Here is a 17,106-nt window from a genome sequence, read left to right on the forward strand (position 1 = left end):
GCATGGGAGCTTACAACTTCCAGACTGAGCATACTGATAGTCGACAGAAAAACCCCAAATTATTTTTTCGGTCTTATTAAGTTCATAAATATCGGAAAATTTTTGGCTTATTTATAATCAGTTGTTAGGCATAAAATCTTGGAGTTGAAGCTTGCTTCATACCAAATTCGATTCAGCGATTTGGACGTGAAGCAGCTACAAACAGACAAAGTTGCTTTCGCATTTATAATATGATTATAAATAAAAATATTTGTTTTGTTTTTTAAAAAGTTTAAAGGGTGAACACACGGTATAATATTCCTTGACCTTGAAATCAAATTTCAAAACATATTTATAAATAAAAACCATTCAGTTATTTAAATTATTATGTAACATTGAACTCTGGTTAAAGGTTATGACGTTTTATTCAAAGGTAGATTCAATCGATCCGGTTTTGCCGCATGCTAAGTCATTCAATGCCAGAAATAAAAAAGATCGATAACTAACATTACGGCAGTGTTGTGAAATATCAAATATTTGATGACGGGAAGTTGAATAACCCAATGAACTTGCACTTTCGCTCATATATCATGCGCGATGAAAGTCAAATGTATATTACGCCATAGATATCATCTGCCAACAGTGACTGCAAGCAACGCCGTTTAATGAAATGCGTTCGTCACAAAGTAGTACGCAATCAATACTCCTTACAATCTCATATAGTAATAAAAGAGAAATTTAGTGTCTAGTATAAGCTAACGAGTGTAGCTATATTTTTGCCAGACGAAATCATTTTTGACCTACATAATTTATATTTGAAATACTCCGTCAGCATTTGGAATAAATATGGGATTCAAATAGATGTTTTACGTCTTTAATAAGGTACCTTTATTGAATTGTGATATTTTGAAAGCCTGATAGGTAGAATATGCTACAAGATATAATGTATTTTTCAGTGATTGTGGACTTATAATCGGATGTCTGTCTGTGCATGATTTGTAAAACACAACCTTACGGGCATTTCGCTAGAAAATTACGGTTACTGCGGCATTGACAATTTGACAGTGTGCGCCGGACCGCCTTACCGTACAGACGTGTCGCGGCTTCACTCCGTATCCGTATAACACACGCGACTCTACAAAACCTACACGCTTAAGCGCCGGAAAATAATTTAAAATCAATCATTTATCCTCGTGCATGCTGAGACTTATTAGAAAATTTTGCACCATGAAACCACCAACGAACGTAAGTAATTTAATAAAATTTATAAAAAATATTACGAATGTTAATCATTACTTTTAATGTTTCTTTTAAGCATGTCCCCACATTTTTATATCGCACGTATTTAACTATCGTTTATTTAATAATTAATATTATTATATATATGAATAAACGAAATGTCGAAAAAAAATATATATATTAAAGGATTTTTTATGTCAATTTATACGAGAAATGTTCTAGATCAATCTCTTCATATTTAAAGAGGGAATAATTCGTAATAATATATTAAAAATCCTAATGTAAAGCACGCGTTAAACGTGGTGTTTTATGTGTCAATGTGTAATTTCTACATGCAAATTGACATTGCTTGATTGATTGTGTATGGAAGTTTTTGCGAAAGAAAGTGGGACGTTGAACTTGTAGCTCTTTCATACGGTTATTTTTTTGCGATCAGATCTAATTACTTATGACAATACAAGTTCAATTGAAGCCTGTAACTGTTACAATTTCTGACTCTATTTCTGTTTATATATCTATTATAAATTAATTTATAATAGATATTATATTATATATAAAAATATAAATTTATAACTGTTTTATTATATGCCTATAGGTTCCTTTAAATCTTTCCTTGTAAATAAAATATTTAAACAAGCCTGTAACATAAATTAAATGGACCTATTTTTAATTTTCTCGAATTTTGAGACAGGGATTCGAAGAGCTCGAACCCGAGGATATAATTAAATTTTTTATTTATGTCGTGGTATATTTTTGGGTCGGCTTTCATTTAAAAATAAGAATAAGAACAATATAAAACCGGTGTTCATTTGTGTATTATAGATTTCGAATCTCTAACCGTAAATTAATTATTAAATGTTTTAATTTAAAAAATGTAGAGTTTGAGTTGAATCCATTTCAGGTTCCAATAAAACCGTATATGCAATATTTGAGGGACACGTAGAAAAGAACTTTAAATTAACAAAGGTTTTTTGTTAATACCGCCAAAGTAGAGTTTACCAGTATCGGTGATCATATCTGGGAAAATTTTATTGGATGTTAATTGTCTCATTGTCAGAAAATTGCAACACGTGTTTACATTTCTGAGCGTTGTAACTGCAATGTAAACTAGTAAATTATAATACTTATACAGAACATAGCTATTTTATAAGATTTAGTTTAAATATAAATATAATTTTAATTAAATTGATTCCGTTTGAATACAGCTCTAGTGAACCATTTATTATTTTAATAATATCAAATTAATCTCGCATAAACATTTATTTTAGTCTCGTGTGTTATTTTTAGGATTTATCGTTCAATTGTATTGATAATCTATATAGCGTTACTCGTGTCGGTAATTGTCATTTGGTACCTCAAGGGAAGTCTTCAATTTCAGACCGAAATAGACGAGTTACATGTGGAACAACGATCAAAGTTCAAGAACGACGTGGCAAATTTAATATCGTTGTATGATTCGTTTCGTTTGAAAAAAGTCACACTTTATTAATGTTTATAGATCTTAAGGCCTAATAGTGCTTTTTTGTTTATAGCGTCCGTTTTTGATCTGATAATTATTAATTTATGGTATATGAATTAGCGCAGAGCACTAAGAATATATTTATTGTTTCTCTATAATTATGAAGTAGAGTCTTTATAAATCTTATTTGACTCAAAAATTATTTAATAAAAATCGTCTTGTTTGCCGTCATCGGTATGAGGTTAATCTTATAGATGTGAAACTTGTCTGTTTGTTGTCCCATCGCGACTAAAAAACTAAACTTTTTTTTATTATTTAATTCATACTTATATTTATAAATAACACACTTATAAAACTACAAATCGATATTCCGAAAGCAACTTTTACACTTTTTAAATAGATATTGCAAATACTTAAAAAGTGTAAAAGATGCTTTTGCAATTGCAATAAATAATAGCGTCTCCCTTTTTAACATATTTTTTATTATATTTTGAAAATTTGTGATTTATTTTCATAAGTAAATAATAAGTAGGTAATTCTCAGTAAAGGGAAAAAGTTATTTTGAGTATCCGCGACTATTCTGTGGAAGAATTCCAAATTAATTAATTACTATATAATAAATATAATAAAGGATAATTTTATTAAATTACAGAATCAACTTCTACGAAATTTTAAATTTGTCCTTAGGCAAATTAAAATAGCTTGCACATGTGTAATCAAGAATAGATAGGAAGAGAGAGCTTCTTTATGTTAATTTAAATAAATATTGACGGCCAAATAATTTTGAGGTTCACAAGGGATTATATATATTTATAGTGTTGATTGTTTTGTTTAACCCTCATTACTGTTTCTGTAAATCTGTGTACCGTAAATCGCAATAAAAATACCTTCGATCGTTGTTTGACTAATTTGGATACCTTCTGCAAAAATTAAAATTCTAGCAAAAACAATACAACGATTGATCGAATAAGTAAATGAAAATTTCAATAACTTCGAATACACAACATCGTGTGATATTGAGATGAATTTCGAAAAGGAGATTCGAAATTATTTAAATTATAACGTAACGAACTCAGTAGTATATGTCGTGACAGTTAAATGCAAATGAGTTACATTTATGTGAAATGTCCACATCTGATCTAATGTCATTAGTAATTTTGAGTCGACCGGAATTATAGCTGTATGATCTGTATAGAAACCGGATTGATTAGAGATCTATATTATAAATTACTTATTGTTTTTCTCTTTGAGTTATTTGTTTTATCAATTATGTGTCAACGAATGTAGTACTAGTAGAAGATGACTGTACTGTACTAGCTATTTGCTAGCGAGATGAACTTTAATCTTCGAATCCAAACCAAGAAAAGATATTAAAAAGTTAATAAAATAATCATTGTATTTACAAAGAAAAGCAATTATGTTGGACATTATGTAGTAGAATTTAAAACAGTGTGATATTTTATTTGTAACATAATACCTACTCACTTAGAAAGTATACATTTCATATTTAAAATTTGTTCAAATAATTGCATAATTAACGAGGGACTAGATAAAAATTGAACGCAATTACATGTACCTAATTAAAATTGATTACTTGAACTAAAGATAACATTGGTATTGTGTGGATGACATCGCATTAGTTACAACAGTAATGCTTATGCTGTAATACAATAGATCAGTCTGAAGAGATTATCAGCTATTATTTAAATTTCAGCGCAGTTCTTAATTATATATCCTTATAATATTATTGCACTAATTAATATACATTGTATAATATTCATGACGACGACATTTTAATCTTTGATCTTATGTCGGTCACGATATGTGGCTTTACACAGGAGTTATTATAGTGCACTATACTCTCATGGTCCGATGTTCTGTGAGTGTAATTCTACTAACAAACGGCTGCTTCTAAGAAATCTTGATAGATAACAGCACAATCGAATAATTAAAAGACCTAATATTTTAACAATAGTCATGCAAACATTAAAACAATTTGAAAAAGATATTACTTTTTTTTACATAAGTTAAATATCAAAGTTTTCGAAAATAAATACATTCATAATGAATTATATTTTTAAAATATATACACCGTGACGTGGAACAAAGTTTTACCGAGAACAGGTTAAACCACTATTATTAAGAGGAATCCCTTTGAGGACGAAAGGAGAACTGCTTTACATAACATTATAACCATCTCCAGAAAAAAACCTGTTGTCCAGGGCATCGGAGCCAAGTGCACGGTTAACTTTTTTACATAATGGTGGTAATTATATTACGCGATATATTACTACGAGCTCTTTTCTCGACGTCTTTTCCAGTGCAAGTAAAAAAGGAAAAATTATTCGAACAATCATTGACATCAGATTTCTTTATCACTTCAAACGTTATCCTCAGAAATATTTTTGCCAACAAACATCATTTCTTATTCGTCATTTGACATTATTATAACTTAAACAATCGTTGGTTAATAAAAAATAATCCGATATTATATTGCAAATACTTTTACAAATAATACTTTATGGTATTTTATTGGTTTAACACAGGCCGCTTTACTTCACGATGTCGACATACCGACGAAGAAGGCGACGTTCGGTATGGGCTGCTTCTGGTCAAACGATTCCCTGTTCGGCGCTACGACCGGTATCGTGAGGACAAGAGTTGGGTACGCTGGTGGCACAACAAAGAATCCGCACTACAGAAACATGTAAGTCAAAAAATAATATTTAAATTGTGTCCATGCATTATTTTTTGTTGAATTTATTTAAAATTAAATGTTTTTGCACGTGGGCTTTTTATGTCATTTGAGTAACAATTGTCAAACTTTTATTATTTTCAACTTAAAATCATGCAAGTGTACACGAGAGGTAATAAAAACACAATTTCAGATCAAGAATGTTCGCTTATTGGATATTAATTTGATTCTTATAAAATGTCAATTTAAAGGTGCGTTTTTATTTGATTTGTTATTGGAGCGATTTTGTATGCCTTAGTGATCTAATACATAAATATTAACATCAATATTTACGTTTCAACCATCGGTTTAATTGCTATTAATACCAATTTATAACTCACAAAATAATTCTAAAAAAATCCCAGTAATTGGCGGTCATATTTAGGCGTCATTTATCTTCTGTAAAACAAATATTCAAAGGAAATATTTTATCATTCAACCAAAAACTCATAAACATACCTACCGCTTTCTTTCCTTAAGGATAATTTATTAAACAAGCAAATTAAATCACAACAATTATTTTCAAAACATGTTGAATACGCAAGTGTTCACTGTGAACGTTCGTTTCAAATTTCTTTCCGCGAAGGTTTAATCGGTACAGCGGTACATCAAATTATAAATTTCTGGAAACTGTAAATGTATATTATGTAATACGAAGAGATGTTCATTACCAACTTGGAGCAGTTAACTTGAATTGTTATGAGATTTTCTTTATTCTTTTTCACGGTACATAAGCATTGCGTCACAATTTTTCCCTGCAATAAAAAATCGATTTTAATTATTAAAACTATTTAAAATGCATTACAAAAAAGGTTTTTATAAATATTTTATTTTATAAGTAAATTTAGTATTCATTGTATTGTTTTAGATTTCCCGTACTAACATACAATCAGTGTACGACTTTTCAATATGTGTGTGTATGTTTGCGTGGCATTGAAACCTAATACCAGATCAAGTATGCATGTATTTATAAAAAAAAACTAATTCTTCTTATAATTGTAAGTAAGAAACTAATGAAAACATACGTCTAAAATACTACTCATATACAATTTTATCTTTTAACATATTTTAGACTAAATATGGTCTGTTTTAATGAGTATATTAATAAAAAGTCTTTACTACAAAGTGTCTACCGTACTGTCAGTTGGACAAATAGGGTCAAGGCAAAGATTTTATTCGCATATAGATTAGCGTACGTCGATTTTTATCTTTTTTTTCAAGTACATTACACGAGCCTTAGATGTAATTTGCTAAATTTCTTGATTAATCATATAATCGCGCTGACTTGCTATTATAACAATGATTATTAACTTTATATGGTCACTATGTTATTGCGCAATTGTTTTTGCTATTGTATATGTTAAGTGGTGGTAATTAACTAATTATAAAACAGTGAGGTCATTAGCATTTAATCTGAAATGACATCAATGTGTAATAAAATTAAACTACATAAATCGTATATTAATAATTAATGTAATTACTATGAGACAAGAATTTGTGTATTCAGTAGTACATGAAACTAAATATTTCATATCTTATATATTAGTAGCGTAAGCCGATTTTTGTTCCAGTGATTATGGGATGATAGCTGTACATAAAAAATCGGTTGTGGTCTCATTTTGAAGAGCTCCAGCCGTTGAATTGCAGAAAATAGGAATTGTAAAAAGGATTCTTGATTGCAATTTACTAAATTGTGACGATTTAAAAAAGAATTAATTTTAGAGAGCGGAAAAAGTTACTGGCCGGTTAGAGCGATATTATTTTTTATATGAAAAACCCATAAATACACAATGAACGGATTTAACCCACGTTAGCTTCGTGATATTTTAATGTATTTTACCTTTTACGTAAAACTTACATAGCAATCTTGTTTACGTATGAATGAATTACGTATATTCTACATTTGTTAATGATTCCACGTGTAGTCCCTTATCGTTATATTTAAGGTTTATGTATCATAAATGACGTACACAATAGTGACGAATGTTGTCTTTTTAATTATAAAATATATTTTACTTAAATGTCGTATTGTCTAGCGAATGTGGTCATTCTATTTGCTCTTCTCTTTTGGGGTTTTGTTGTGTGTTCCACTTTTCTCCTCTGCATATTAGAAATATTGTATAAATGGCAGAATGCCTTCCGTGTGTCTTTGTAGACACATGTGTGTGTATGTAGTTTCCTTAAAGATAAATTATTTTATATGTGATTGCCACATCTCGATGATCATTGTTATTGTATTTTCTAGAAAGAAACATTAAATTGAATGTGTAATAAATTAATTGAAAACGTAGTTCAAATAAAAGGGAATCATTTTATGCTTTAAGTATTTTATAATACACAATCATGATGTTAATGCAACTCTATTGTTGCGTTATAATCTGTTTGATTTATTTATAGTGACTACTCGTAGTAAGATTCGCCTAATCACTTTTAAATGCGTGTTTATCGTTTTGAATAAGCTCTGACGAGTGTTAATAAATCACAGACAATGTAACAATATAAGTATAAGTATTAGAGTATCCTGCCAAATATATTTAAAAACAAATTTTGTTTTTTTTTTTAAATACAATTTTATATATTAATATTTTTTTGTATAACAATAATGTTTAAGTCTCAACTCTCAACGTTTTTCGATGTAGTACCTACCAAAGAACATTGATATACATAAACTAATACATTGTTAGTAAATTTCTACGTATATTAATTCAATTTTCCACGGGATATTCTATTATATTAAGTTCTGGGAAAACTCTCCATTAAGGCTGATTAAGCCTTTAAGTAAACTCATTTCGCAGTTATCTATGGTACACCATAGAAAAAACAACAGGATTAAAAAATCTGGTATATCGAGTTCATTTTTATATTAGTCACGTGACTGAGTACGAAGATGAATTAGGTTATTCGAAGACAAGGAAGTATTTATTTTGGCACAAATAAAAGCCAGAATAAAAAACAAAAAAAAAAGTATTTCTTTTAGATGTGGTTATTATGTTGAACTAATATAGTTTGGCAATGTATCTGTTGCGTCAAGGTTGTCTACGCACTGCAAGGCCAAGGTGGTCGTCAAACTACGCACTATCAGCATTGTTTATCTCTTTGATGATTAGAAATGCTTTATTTATAATCATGCTTCGCTTTATATACGAAGCGAACGTTAAGTCAAAATGAAGATCTATCGAAATAATTAAACATTTTTAATAGTTTAAGTCTATTATCGATCAGTTTTAACGAACAACTTATTTCTACCAAGCTTTCTAGCAATTGTTTTAAATTCAGTTATTTATTCAGTTCTTTTATTAATTTCATGTTTCATATATTTTGATAGCGATAAAACTTCTCACTAATAGGATTTGGTTAAGTACCTACTGCTAATTGTAGTTATTTTAAGTATTTTTCTACGCCACTAATTATATATTGGAATTGATTTGTAAATCAGTTCTACCCAACTATAATAATATAATTATCATCATCTAGATTATTGTAAATGCTTCATAAGTACTACCTAATAGAAAGGATTTTTAAAGGTTTCATTTTAATGGTAGGTACTTACCATTGTTTTTCTGGATCCATTATTTTTTCATTTTAAGGTTTAATTAAAAATAGTTTGGTAGCATATTAATTCAAGTTAAATTAATACATTACTGTAACATGACGATTCAATCATAAGATATAATAAAATATTGCCCGCTTAAATAGAAAATATTTTGATTTAATTGATTTAAGAAAGTAACATTTCTCTTCGCAGAGGTGATCACACGGAGGTAATCGAGCTGGATTACGATCCGAAAACCGTTACGTACGAAGATCTTCTTGATATGTTTTGGGGTAACCATGAGTACGGGCTGACCACCAAGCTAAAACGACAGGTAAGTCACAACTCATTTAGCTTTAGTTTAAAGCCTCGCTAGATTTATTAAAATATTATAAATATATGCATACGAATGACTTTGTTTTGATATTAGTTCTCTTATAATAAAATATTTTTAATTTTGATTTATTTTGGGAACCTTAATCATTTTTAATAATATAATGGAATACAAAACCTTAGAGTATATATGATGTATCTGAAGTGTCTTATATTTGCTGCGTGTAACATTAGCCGATTACTCATAATAATACTATAATCTTCGTAATTACAAGCAAGATTAAGAATTACTTTCTCGAGTAATAAAACACGATGTGCGATTATGATGGATTAATTTACTACGATTCATGTAAGAAATTTATCAATCCTTTATAAACTTGTAGTGTGTATACACAATTATATGGATTTAAATGTCATTGTTCGCATCAAGATAGAGATAAACATTATGATTATGTATGCAGCTTTCTATTAATTAGGAATGTCCATATTCGGCAGAATTGAAAGAAACAAATATAAGAATGGTGTTTTTTATTAATCTATTAATTAGGTGAACGGTTTAGAGATAGATAGACTGTTTTTAAAGGTATTTTTTGTATTTACAATTTACTACCCGTAGAGTACCCGTACACTTTACTACCCGGTAGAATGAGTCTCTATAAATTTTATTTTAATCGTAATACCTATATCTCTATCGGTTTACGTTTCGCACATCGACATTCAACAATCATCGTCATATTTCACAAATCATTTATTAATGTTGCACCAGAACCTTCTTCATGAATCACTCAGTTCATTGGTGTAAACCGTATGAAAATATTTTCAGTAGATTTTGAGTTTATTGCGTTCAGACAAACAGACTATAATATGTAGTAATAGTTATAATATATTGATTTATTTATGATAGTAAGAGCTTTGGTAAAATCACGATAATATATAATTTAATTTGTTTTATAAAATAATTCGACGGACACGCAAATATACCACCTGATGATAAGCGGTCACCACTGCTGATAGACACTGGCGCCGTAAGAAATATTAACCATTCCTTACATCGCTAATGCGAGACCAGCCTTGGGGTCTAAGATGTTATGTCCCTTGTGCTTGTAGTTACACTAACTTAGCTTTCAAATCGAAATACAATACAAAGTATTGCTGTTTAGCAGTAGAACATATGATAAGTGAGTAGTACTTAAGTTAATTTCGTTGTGTAAAAATGTTCAATATATATATTTTTAATTATAACAGTTATAAATGTACTCAAGGGTTTGGTATGTATATTATATTATTAACAGATATTTATATAAAATAACATTGAGTTTATTAGCTTTTATAAAATAACAACATTCACAAATATAAATAGTGTTTTACAATCACAGTACAACAATGTTAATTGTTGTGCCAAAGATTATCAACAAAACAAAACATTTATTAACTGCTGCAACATTGTTTGTTATTTTTTTTACCATTGTATACCATATTTCCATAGTTTTTACAGTACGTTTATGTATAATTTATTTTATTTATAGTATTTCTGATTAGCCCAAAGGTTCTGCCAACCTTCTGACATTAAGATATTTTGTGCCAAATGCAATAGTTTTAAAATAAATAAATTGCTGTTCGTTCTTCTGAAAACAAATTACATTTTGTTAGTTCTTGGTTTATCTTATATTGATTATAATAACTGATAAAATAATTATGACAAAAACGTGTTCGAAAAATAAATAGCACATTATTGTCGAGGTCGGAGAAATAAGCCGTGTAATGTTTCAGTAATACTAGTCAAGTGTTTGCCATTTCCAGACACTCCAGAAAATAGACATTGACGTACTAGAAATATGTTAATTGCTTAATATAAAAAATATTATTCTTCGAAATACTAATAATGTTTATATTTAACATAACCAATATAAATATATTTTTTCCGTGAAAGTAAACTCTATTCGATGAACGGAAGATGTAGTACTGATTGCCATTTAGGAAGTTTGTTGAATGGCGTTTTAAAAATTGAATTTTAATAAAATTTGATGCGACATACGTATTATATTATGAACACCATCTAGGTCAGTGTCTTACTTTCGCGATATAATTTTCATACAATGTTATATTTATAATCACCATCATTCAGTAGATATCCAATTGTACGCCTCCTCTTTTCTTTCTTCAATCTTTAACCGTTCAAAATAATCCCTATTTTTCTCTCTGCTCCTCTCGTATACCTTCATTTATTATCTTATTTCAAAATATCTTTGTATTCGAAAGGAATCCTGGCTGAAAATAATAGGATTTATCTTTATAGACTTATGAATAGATCTGTTTCATAATTTAAAAAGAATGGAATCTTTAGAATGTTCTATATATTTTCATACAAAATGTTTACTGTGTAAATATTTATAATTTATCAGCTACGCGTTCTGGCTTCGCATGTTTTCTATAAAAGGTTTTTTCTGGCCCTTTACCGTTTGCAAAAAAAAAATCTCTAAAGTTTCATCACATTCGAATCAATAGCTTAGGCATTCCTAAGCTATTTTATTTAAAACTATTTACTTTTTAATTCTAGTATCAATCCATGATTCTGTATCATGACGAGGAACAGAGGCTGGCTGCAGAGGCGTCTCACAAGACGATGCAAATCCGCTGCAACGGACAGCTACGAACAGAAATAGCGCCTGCTGGAACATTTTACCCTGCAGAAGAGTGAGTTTATTTTAATAATATTTTTATTTCATTTGTACAAAGTCTTATAAGACATAACAGTCTTTGTGGCGGTACTCGTAAGTAACTTAATAAAAGATTAGTCGCTAAACAAATGACAGATTTCATCTAACACTTGGCATCGCTTTACACGAAATGATTTATAAACGGATATTAAGCGATCGCTTATGCAGATTGCAGTGCGATTCTGTGAGAATTCATTTCGTATCTCACTCGTGAAATATTGACAATCGACTGAGAGTGATACGCCGTATTGATACGTGTGTTCTACACATTTTTTTCTGACATTTCACACTGGTTTTCTGCGTTGAGTTTCGATTTTCTTCTTACCGAATAGCTGACACCGAAAGATTTAAACGCATACACTCCATGTGTATAGATACGTAACATATACGGTAGTAACTTGTCCTTCCTAGTTATTGAAAACATGTCGTGGATAAAACCTCAGTGACGCTTTCCCGCATTCAAGTTTAAATGACAACATTATGTATGTAGTCTTAATTGACCTTCAAAATAATATTTAACATAGTAACAATATATTCAAATGTACTACATAATGTTAACTATCAATTATAACAATAACGATGTCATGGCCGGCTCCTTTTGAGTAATCATCAATTGTATGTATTAACCTCCATTTTAAATGTCATTGGTTTTCATATCACGTGTCGCCGGTTTAAACTATAAGGACATATATCTAACTTCTTTATTCTAACAAAGACGTCCTTATGTCTATTCGCTTTAAGTTTAAATTAGTAAAGCAAATTAGTGAGTTCATATTACACCTTGGGAATGAAACGATCGCCTCCTGAAATAGTTCTTTTTTAATATTGAATATACATATGTAAATAATCAAAAATTGACAAAAAAAACCGATGCGCTTCTTTTGCCGGTTCAATGACAATCAATAATAGTAGGATTAATCGTGTTTGTATGTTCACTGTTCATAACATTTTTTAGTATTACAACAATGTAATACTAAAAAATCTGAACAATGTGAGCAAACCAATCTCTGTTGAAAACTAATTTCACTATATTTTTCAAAGGTTTGCTTAAAATCTTAATCAAGCGCTTAAGGCTTTGACCAGTACACCTAGGAAGCAGGCATATATACATACATTTGCAAGCCAAAGTAGATCTTTTCACACTTCAATTATATCAACGAGAAATGTGATGAATTAGACTGATTCATTGTTGTTTGATATTGGGATCAATCCAATCTCTCTGTTTTTTGTATCCATAAAAAAGGACTTTGCCAAATGTACACACCTATCACATATAAAAACAGTTAGTATATTTTAGATCTATAATAAAAGGACTAAAATGAATAATAATCTTCAGTTTTGTTCCAATTACATAATTACGAAATTATATTTATTAATCTGCAATCACGGTACAACTATCAAGATCTTGTGAACTAATATCAACAGCAATCACACGCTGATGCGTGTTATCATGTGAACATCATTTATTTATTTATTTATTCATAGGTACACAAACAGAATACAATCAGAACATACATTAAAATTACGGAATTACACAATTTTGAGCTAGATTACATTCCTTAGCATGTGTACACGGCATGCTCATATTAATTATATATCAATGCAGTCTGGTACTATTTTATATAATAATCAAAAATTAATAAATTACTAAATTACAGCAAAACATATAAATTAAAATAAATTGAAATTATGTAACATGAGTTATACTCAAAGATGCTACAAATGAGGGATTTATAAAGACGTAGAAAGCTGTAAGAATTTTTGAAATGCTTAGTGACTCTATAAACAAAACCGAGAAGACGTGTGCTCTTATTAATTATGTAATCATAATGACTATTAAACCTCAACTTCTCGTCAAACAAAACACCTAAATCCTTAATGATGGTCTTTCTTTCCAGGCAAACATTATTCAAATTATAGTTAAACTGAAATTTATGCTTTTTATTTGTAAAAGAAATAACATTGCACTTGTTGACATTTAACAACATTTTGTTTTCTTTGCACCAATTATCTACACTATTTAAATCTGATTGGAGTATCATAGCATCCTCAAAATTATTAACAATAGTGAAAATTTTAAGATCATCGGCGTACAATAAGCAAGGCGATTCTTATCTTTCAATTAGATCATTAATGAAAGTGATGAAGAGCAGGGGACCTAAATGAGATCCCTTTGGGACGCCAGAGGTAACCTTGACTGGAAGAGAAACTTCTCCTTTAATAGCAACTAACTGGCTTCTATTGTCAAGGTATGAGACTATCCAACGCAATAGGTCACCGTGGATACCATATTGCTCAAGTTTAGTGCACAGTATCATTAAGATCAATTAAATATTTAAATTAGTTTTTTTTTTTTTGCTTTATTTCATACAAAGTCTTATGTACTCACATAAAAAGTATGACAAATAAAATTCAATGTTGCCATATCTAATTTAATGTTCCACGGTCACGATCTATAACATTGTAACTGGTTTATAAATATTTTAATAATTTTTGTTAGCAAAAACATAATCGTCAACTCAAAACATTGTAAAGCTATATATTTTGATTGACATTGTGTAAAATATTTTATTAGGGTCTGGGTCCAGTTGTTCAGGTTGATTCTTCATATTCCCCATATTCCATTTTGGATTATCATTTTCATTACTAGAGAGATATTGATAACCAATCATTACGCCGTCTTTTATTTATTAAATCAAATAATATGACAAAGTCGGACAGCTTTTGAAGTGTTGAATCTCAACCATTGTGTTTCAATTTATGATCAATGATCATGATTGATCAGTTAACATTTGATTCCTTTGATAAATATACATTGGAGATTTGACTTATTTGATCCCTCGATCAATATTAATTTATTATTACACTTATTTGTGGACATTGACCCCATTCTTAAATTGCAAGCTATTCGCTGTTATAACTGTTTTAACTGCTAATAATAACCATGCTAACTTAATATATATTAAACTATATATGAAAGCCACAATGAGCTTTATTTATAGCCTTAAGTGTGGTATAATTTTGCTTTTCATCATTGGATAGAAAGTAAAAAATTAAAGATAGATTATAAATGTTTACCTTTACTATTTATAATAACAAAAAAATAAATCATTAAGTACAAAATTTTATATAAAATTATTCAAAATGTTTTCAGTTACCATCAAAAATACCGATTGCAAGGACACAAAGATCTATGCCGAAGCTTGGGCCTCGACTCCTCAAAATTGCAGACCTCACATTTGGCGGCTAGACTCAACGGCTACCTCGTGGGTGTTGGCGGGATGACACAGTTCGAACAAGAGGTCACTCGTCTTGGCTTAAGCGAGAAACAGGCGGAGTATGTCCGCCGTGAATTGGAACGCAATGAGGGCGGTGGATTAGCATGTTAAATTATAGACTATAAAACAAGCTCCATACATCTATCGGAAGTTATTAGAGATCCACTTTAATTCCATTATAAATATCAATATAAATTTTAAATTCACTTGATAACAATTAATAAAATGTGGAATATAAAAAAAGGTTAACCGCCACATATGTATGGACCTAGCAAATGCTGCCCTTATAAAAATATCTTATGTTTTCGTAATTGATCTAGTTTTATTAAATTATTAATATGAACAAATCTATAATAAATTATCTTTTATCTTTCCTACAGCGATAGCATTAGGGGCGGCATTGCATTTTGATCTATAAATATTATTTAGGACCATTTTTTATTTCATTCCATTACAATGTTAGTTTAAAATGAATACTAGCAATTATATCATGACACATTTAAATATTGTAAATTTTATTCTCATTATGCCAAGTTCTCTGTATTAAGTATAATGTCGGTGCCATATATTAAAAAAAAAAGTTCAACGAACATAAACGCTAACATTTACAAATTCTTGAGTTATAATAGTATTAATCGCTTATCGATAGATATATACTAAATATATGTACAAAATTATCAAATACTTGCTCGAATGTTTGCACCCAAGTGTAGCGCCGACCTAAATCAATCCATTAGACAACACTTCATATATTTTTTTAAATTTTCAATCAATTTCGATCGTAATTTTAAGAATAGACTATATTGTGAAGATTAAAACACAAAAAAACGTATTTTATTAAGACAGTTGTTTCATTTATTTAGTATTTTAGTTATCCAATATGTGACATATATCGTTGTCATAATATCCACATAGCATATTCTTTCCTTCACATTTTTTTTTTGAAACGGAAGACCTTAAATTTCTATATTGCTCTTATTCTCAAGTAATTTTAACAAGATCATCAAACAAAAAAAAAAGATGATACCATAATATGTCATCTTTTCTTTCAATAAAAATCACAAAGAAACTATTTTAAATAAATCTCTAAAATTGAAAGTTTTAATAATACGTATTATTCTGAACCACTTTCTTCTTTGTCCACAAGTATCCGTATACATATACATAATTTAATAATAAATGAGAAGACGTTTTTTTTTGCAATAAATATACAATATACATACATATACATAAAACTTAGTGAAGCTCGTTTCGGCAAAGGTTTTATTTATAAAGTTTTATTATATAAGTAAGTTAGCTGTACTTTATTATATAATTCGCCTATTCGCATCGGATATTGCTTCGCGTATTTTGTTGCCGAAAAATACATTTTTGCTACTAGCAGAGACATCTGTTTGCAAATTGTTAAAACCTTTATCTGTGAACGATTGATCAAACTTGTAAGCGGCACTGTCAATTTAAAGTCTGAATGAATTGATAGATGGCGCTACTATACTAACGAATGTTTTAAAAACAGTATTTAGACTCTAGATAATAATAAACCGGTAAATAATTAAATTAAAATAGGTACGTTTATTTACAAAATTTCCTATAAATGTTAATATGGTTCGTTAGATATTTACTTTAAAGAATAATATAATAAAAAAAAAAAACTATTTGTTACTGTTGTTCTAGTACAAAACAAATAATATTTCTATATTTTGGCAGGAATAGAAAATTCGAGGTGAAAACTAAATTAGTTTTTTTTTTTCAGTAGGACAACTAACGGTTCACAACAATATATTATCGTTGCATACAAGTTATTTAACATTACAATCACGATGTGTTTGACTACA

General features: G+C 29.2%; 1 protein-coding gene across 1 annotated transcript; it reads left to right on the plus strand.

Moving 5' to 3' along the window:
- Positions 1–1,021: 1,021 nt before the first annotated feature.
- LOC113402907 (peptide methionine sulfoxide reductase) lies at positions 1,022–16,112 on the plus strand. Its single transcript, XM_026643264.2, has 5 exons — positions 1,022–1,224; positions 5,224–5,384; positions 9,157–9,277; positions 11,834–11,970; positions 15,148–16,112. Exons 1-5 carry the CDS (start codon positions 1,177–1,179, stop codon positions 15,380–15,382), a joined length of 702 nt encoding a protein of 233 aa, XP_026499049.1. The 5' UTR covers positions 1,022–1,176; the 3' UTR covers positions 15,383–16,112.
- Positions 16,113–17,106: the final 994 nt, after the last annotated feature.

This window comes from Vanessa tameamea, chromosome 16, assembly GCF_037043105.1.
Source record: "Vanessa tameamea isolate UH-Manoa-2023 chromosome 16, ilVanTame1 primary haplotype, whole genome shotgun sequence".
In the NCBI taxonomy this organism is placed as follows: domain Eukaryota; kingdom Metazoa; phylum Arthropoda; class Insecta; order Lepidoptera; family Nymphalidae; genus Vanessa; species Vanessa tameamea.